Here is a 6,365-nt window from a genome sequence, read left to right on the forward strand (position 1 = left end):
CCTATAATAATTGTAAAGTAATGACTAAAGACCTGTTTGTAGTCAGGTGGTTTTTGGTGTAATAGAAAAGCTAATTAACTCATCATTTGTTATCAATACTATAGTAAGATGTGATACACTTTGATTTGCCCCTTTAGAACCCTTTTAAAGTGACCTTTATCACTTTATGCTTTGATCCATTTGAATTCCCATGATCCTCCAGTGGCTCTGCAGTTTCTAGGTGTGGCAGAGCTTGGTGCGTCACAGCTCAACCTTGTTTGTTCCTTGTCTGACTCACCCCAGCTCTCAGTGCATTAATGCAGCAAACGCAGAATCAAAATGGTACAGTCAGGTTAGCGGCGACCCATCGGAGTCACTAGACAGTGCCGGAATTTTGTACTTATTGAATATTTGCCTGCGGTGCATGTTTTATGACCATGCGATTATAAAGATGACTCAGTCCAAGTGCTGGGGGAACAGCTTTTGATGGAAAAAACCCTGTTAGAAATCATCAACGAACGACCACAAACATCCAGAAAGCAGCAGACCAAAACCAAGAAATTCATTTTACATGTTTTTTTATTAAAAAAAGAAAACAGTTACAATCAAAACATTTTGTATAAAAGACAGGTCACATATTCTTACTCCATCTACAATAGAATGTTTTAGTCAACTAATCTGACGCTTCGAGGCGAGACTAAGAGCCAGCTACTATATGAAAATAAGATTCCCAAAAATATGAATCAGTCTTCTCACAAACGGCAAGTCATTCCAAGAAGGCGGGTAATGCTGCCGCCTGGAGCACCCTAGATGCTGATTTGTGTGTTTTTCTGAGCACCTGAAACTCAAACTCTTCAGCTCAAGAAAAAAACCAAAAAAAAACCTCTCTCCTATGAATGATGAGGTGTTTGGATTAGAGCACCCAGTGTTAAAAATGACAATTTGTGAGTCAGCTTTTCCCCTGATGTGTCAGAAGATTTACCAAACAACGGCCACAGTAAACAATATTGGTGCACCAACAAGGTATCCAATACTATGCAATTCCATGAGAAACCCGTGCTGATTGCAAAATGAGGAATCACTTGTTATACAACCATGCAGAAAAGCTCCACACGATGATTCTGACACCAACATTATGCCTGATTGTAGTGGGAAAAGGTAGTATAATGTGCATATTATCTACCCATCAGTCCATAGGTGGATAAAACAAGAGGGAATAAATGGCACAACCTACTAGGGCTAATCAGTATTTGCTAAATTGGTTAAAGCCAATAGAAATCATGATTAATGTGGCCAGCTAGCTCTATCACACACAGGTTAAAAAAAGTTCCTTTTGTTTTAATTGTTCAAACTATTAAAAAAAGACTGAAGGTATCCTGGCACAGTTTCAACATTCTTACACAATAATCCTCTCTTTCTCCAGTATCTTTACTACTCAGCTGCCAGAAGGTGTAGATAAATGTGCAAATATTTTCCTCATCACTCAGCGTGCGAAAAAGTAACCTTAGTATAATACAATGGAAAAATAAATATTATTGTGGAAGAGAGTACGCCAGGGACCCTTTGTTTTTGCACATGCTGGATGGAGAAGTTGTATTGAAAGCAACCATGAATAAACTGATGCGGGTCTGATCCACCAGGGAGTACGACAAATCCAAAACAGGATGCAGTGGCTTTTTACCCAATAAAAATCTCTTTTTTCCCTTAAAAATAAAAAAACTGAAAGAATAAAAAAGCACCCAATTCTAGCAGAATTGAAGAACTGATAAAACAGTCAACACCACCAGGAGGGAAGCAGGGAAAACAATAAACATTCACGGGCCAAGGACGTCAAATTGTCCGAGGAGAGCTGGGATATTTCTGTGGATCTGTGTTCTACTGACTGCAGTCACTGAAGTATTGCTAGTGTCTACTACACTTGAGCTGCAGATGGAAACAAATCTGAATGAGGTGAGCTCTTCAAACAAAGGCTCGTGGTTGTGAGTAAAGTGCCAAAAAAGGTTGACATCGGTGACACTGCACACATCTCACCGCGGTCATGACCGAACCACCACTACCATGAAGAGTTCTGTGAGATTACTCGCTGAGAAAAAACAATAACAGAGAAGTAAAATATGAGCACCATATTTGGCATCACCGCATCCTTCTTTGGTGACCAGGAGGAAGAGAAGAGGGGGCTGTAGTGTTTATTCCTAGACGTGAAACACACAAGAGGAGGAAGAGGAGCAGCGAGCAGTAAGGCTGAGGTGAGTTAGTCCAGCTGGAGAGTGTGGAGAGAAGGAAACTCCTCCATGGCAACACATCATGAGCACCAGCGATCAGTGTGAGAGTCATTAGCAGTCTAGGATCAAATCATTTATATATTATATATACACTTGTACAAAAGAAAGAAAAGAATCCCTGAAGTATTACTCATGTTAGACAGTTTCTCTTGAGGTCAGTGAGTCCAGCCCATGAGGTGGCTGACGCGGGCTTTCTCTGTCATTTTGCGGACCCTCCCTGAGCGGGACCGGCCTAGGTTGAGGGGGTCTTCCTTGGACCCGTGGCCGTCATCCTCAGACTCGTCCCGGTACAGAACTGTCCTGCGGCCCTGGTTACGAGTGCTCACCCGGCGAGACTTACACCGGCTGCCCCTCAGACTGCTAGCTCCCGCAGCCCCTCCCTGTGCTTCGTCCTCCTCCCCATCGGGATCTTCCTCCTCCTCCTCCTCCTCCTCTGGCTCCTCCTCTTCCTCAGGCTCCTCCTCTTCATCCTCCTCTGCTTCATTCTCTACATGTTGTACAGCCACCGGTTGCTGCTGCTCCTCTTCTTCTTCCTCCTCCTCCTCCTCCTCTTCTTCTTCTTCCACCTCTCCATCCTCCACCTCTCCATCTTCACCACCCTCCTCCTCCGCCTCTTCTTCTTCTTCTTCCCCAGCATCCTCCTCCTCCTCCTCTTCTTCTTCTACTGGTGGCTGCACTCGTGCCCTTTTAGGTCCCTGTGCCGCGTCCCCTCCCCCTTTGTGTCTCCTTTTCCCTGATGCCGCCCCCTTACCCTTAACAGAGAGGCGTAGCGACAGGCAGGGGGCTTTGCTGTAGTCGTGATCTCCGCCTTCGACAAACTTCTCCATCTCAGACTCGGAGCTGTTCTCGCTGTCCTCCGACGACGACGATGAAGAGGAGGACGATGAGCTGGAGGATGAATCTGATGAGGAGCTGTTGGGCCCAGACACAGCTGCTGCTACTACTACCACCTCCCCCTCTTCTTCCTCCTCATCTTCATCATCATCGTCGTCGGCGGCCTGTGGCACTTCTCGACCGCGGCGTTGTCTGGAGCCGTTGCTGAGATGAAGGTTACGCCTGTGCCCTGATGCGACACAACACAAAGCTTTAACGTCACGGTAAAGATTACTAGACGTCTAAACATTTGTGGTTTTTGCTGCAACTTTGCATTCTATTATTATTTTATTAACAAATAATTAAGATCGTTCAGTCTATAAAATGTCCGAAAGTTGTGGGAAATATCCATCACAGTTCCTCAAAGTCCACGGTCTCTTATTTGAGAGGAGTAAAACTGCATTTTGGGAAATGTTTGCATTACAATTCATCAATTCTTTATAAATAAATATGTTTGATGGTGTAGCTCTGATCTTTGTGAGAATGTATTGCTCGTCCTACCTGATTTCTTCACTGGAGTTGCCTGGCTGCGGGTCACCCGGAGCGGCTCTTGGCTTCCGCTCTCGCCACTCGTCCCTGATTCTGGGGAAGCAGGCTGGATGTCGTCCTCCTCTTCTTCCTCCTCTTCCTCCTCCTCCTCTGCTACACTACTGCTTTGCTGGGCTGAATCGACAAAATAATCCTTATTACTCATCCAGTAATCACTTTACTTTTCACAGTACATCCGTAGTGTGAAGCATTACATCTTACACACTCATAATTACTGAATGCTACAACATGCTGTGTGGCAATTCTAAATCTATTAGCTAAATCAAATGGACAGTGAAAATGCAGTTGGATCAGTGAAACACCAAAATAAAACTAAATGTATCATTTTGGAAGAGTAATGATTGTGTTACTTCCCCAACATTGCTTCAAGCAAAAAATTTTTTAATGATTCTGCACAAAATCAAGAGCTAAAACACATGGAGCCACAACAGCACATACCCTGGCGTGATCTCCGAGAACGAGTCTTCGTTGAGGTCTGGGATTTTTTTGGCTTCGACACCCTCCCTGACTTGTGCTTCCCTTTAGAGCTGCACACATGGAGACAGAGAGGAGAAGATACATGTCAGAATAAATAACAACATTATTTAAAAGCAGGATGCCTGCAACTTTCATCATATTGAAGGGGTCCTATTGAGCTTTTGGGGGGGATTTCCCTTTCCTGCAGTGTGTTGTATAGGTTTTTGTGCATTTAAATGTTCTGCAAAGGCTTCAATCCCAAAGTTCCCTCCAGAGATTCTTTCCCACACTCCCCCCCCCCCCCCTGCCTTAAACGCCTCCATTGGACTCCTTTGTTTACTTCTGCAACATCACTACGTAACACTTGCACTTGTATTAGCTGGCGCTCCTACAAATTGTACATGATAGGCTAAGGGCTGGGACGTCTCTACGTGGTTGACCAATCACAACAGAGCCGACCAGCTAACCAATCAGAGCAGACTGGGCTCTGGTTTCAGACAGAGGGTGAAAAGAGGTGGTGCAGCACAGCCAGTATGAGAAAAATAAGGGGCTTTCTGAACATCAAAGCATGTAAACATGTCACACTAGAGGAACAAAAACACAAATATGAGCCTGGAAATGTGCATAATATGGCCCCTTTAAAAGAGCGGCTTCAAAAGAGCTTTTTAGGACAGGACTCTTTAGGCTGAGGGTAAAACAGGCATTCATTTTAAAGCAGCTGACACCCACTGTAAAAAAGAATCAAAAAGATAAGATGATGAGGAATGTCAGGTTTGTGGGGCAATCAGCACCTGGGGGAGGGACTTAAAGGCGGGGAGCTGCCTCCGTTGTGCATCCTGTCCCTGTAACTCAGTCTCTGACGGGTCCGCCGCTCATTCTGTACGGCAGACTTGTAGTCGGAGATGATGGAGATTATGTTTCTTTCAAAGAAGGCCGACAAGCTGAGGGTCATGGTGTAGATCTAAAACAAGAAAAGTCAGGGTGAATCTACCAGACAACCACCATGTCAGACTTTACACAGACAATTCAGTGATGCTGCCTCACCTGTGATTTCTTGTTGGGCGTGTATGCTTTGGAGTTGCTGAAAATGAGGCGCACATCTTTGGCAAACTCCACTGGGCTTTCATAATTCCCTGCGCCCAGCGTCTCTGACACTGAAGCCAGATCCATGGGAGTGTCGATGATGTTCCGATAGTCCTGCATAAAACAAGTGCACAGATGTTCATTTTAATGTGGATTCTGCTTTTACGTGTATGCCCTCGGCATGCGTTTTTTGAAAGTTATTTCTAGTTCTGTGAGGCATGATTGTTTTACCGGATACTCAAAGATGTCCACGGGCCGCCTGAACGGCTCTGAGGCTGGTGACACCATCATTCGACGCGTCAGGTCTTTGCATTGCCCACGCCAAAATTTCACATCCAAAACCACACCGCGCTTCTTGGAATTCTGGTTGGCTCCCTGGCAGAGAGAAGAGGATGTCAACTACTACTAGAAATACTGCAGATGACTTATATTTGTTGGGGGATACTGGACTTTGATTTGCTCTTACCAGATTTCCTGTTGAGGTGCCCGGAGTGTCAGAGTCCACCTCCAACTCAGCCTGCAGAGGAGCAAAAATACATCTAAATGACTGATGATGATTTACAGCATAAAACTAATGCTGTCAAAATTATCGCGTTAACGGCGGCAATTCATTTTTTAAATTAATTGCGTTAAAATATTTAGCGCATGCGCAGAATGGCCCGCCCCATACATCCCACCAGCTGCAGCGCCAGGGTATGGCTGGGGTAGGCTACACCCGTACCAAGAAATGGCTTAGCCCCACCATGAAAAATGATGTTAAAGTAAGCAAAATAAAGTCCGCCAACTCGCGGAGTAAATTGCACAGACAGCAGTTAGTAAGATTGATTTCAGTAGCCACTTGTCTGGAAATACCGAAGACTAGAAACGGTTTTGAAAACTTTTGTCACGTAGTGATCGTCTTCTTAATAGAACATCTTTGATAATGTCTTCTGGCCAATCAGAATCAAGATAACGGCGTGGTGTTGTTGCAGGAAGTCCCGACGGAGAATACTTTTGCTGTAGTACAGGGGTGCACATAACTGGTACGCAGGTACGCATGCACGGCAACAATCTGAAATGCGTACCGTCACATGTGTCACAAAGCTGTTAACGTCGGTCTGTACAACGGAATTGTGTCAAAACTACGCCAACCGGCTGCGGAGG

At 44.9% G+C, this 6,365-nt stretch overlaps 1 protein-coding gene across 1 annotated transcript in view; it reads right to left on the minus strand.

The window, feature by feature from the left end:
• Positions 1 to 540: 540 nt before the first annotated feature.
• Positions 541 to 6,365, minus strand: part of brwd3 (bromodomain and WD repeat domain containing 3) — a 19,573-nt gene continuing 13,748 nt past the window's right edge. Inside the window, exons 29-35 of the mRNA XM_010771524.1 lie at positions 5,689 to 5,761; positions 5,454 to 5,597; positions 5,184 to 5,336; positions 4,931 to 5,100; positions 4,122 to 4,210; positions 3,636 to 3,797; positions 541 to 3,324 (exon numbers count right to left, since the gene is read on the minus strand). Coding sequence (XP_010769826.1) covers positions 2,417 to 3,324; positions 3,636 to 3,797; positions 4,122 to 4,210; positions 4,931 to 5,100; positions 5,184 to 5,336; positions 5,454 to 5,597; positions 5,689 to 5,761 — 1,699 coding nt within the window. The 3' untranslated portion in view covers positions 541 to 2,416. The remainder of the gene's footprint in view (positions 3,325 to 3,635; positions 3,798 to 4,121; positions 4,211 to 4,930; positions 5,101 to 5,183; positions 5,337 to 5,453; positions 5,598 to 5,688; positions 5,762 to 6,365) is intronic.

The sequence above is a fragment of the Notothenia coriiceps genome, unplaced genomic scaffold (assembly GCF_000735185.1).
Source record: "Notothenia coriiceps isolate Sejong01 unplaced genomic scaffold, NC01 NC01_scaffold00010036, whole genome shotgun sequence".
Lineage (NCBI taxonomy): Eukaryota > Metazoa > Chordata > Actinopteri > Perciformes > Nototheniidae > Notothenia > Notothenia coriiceps.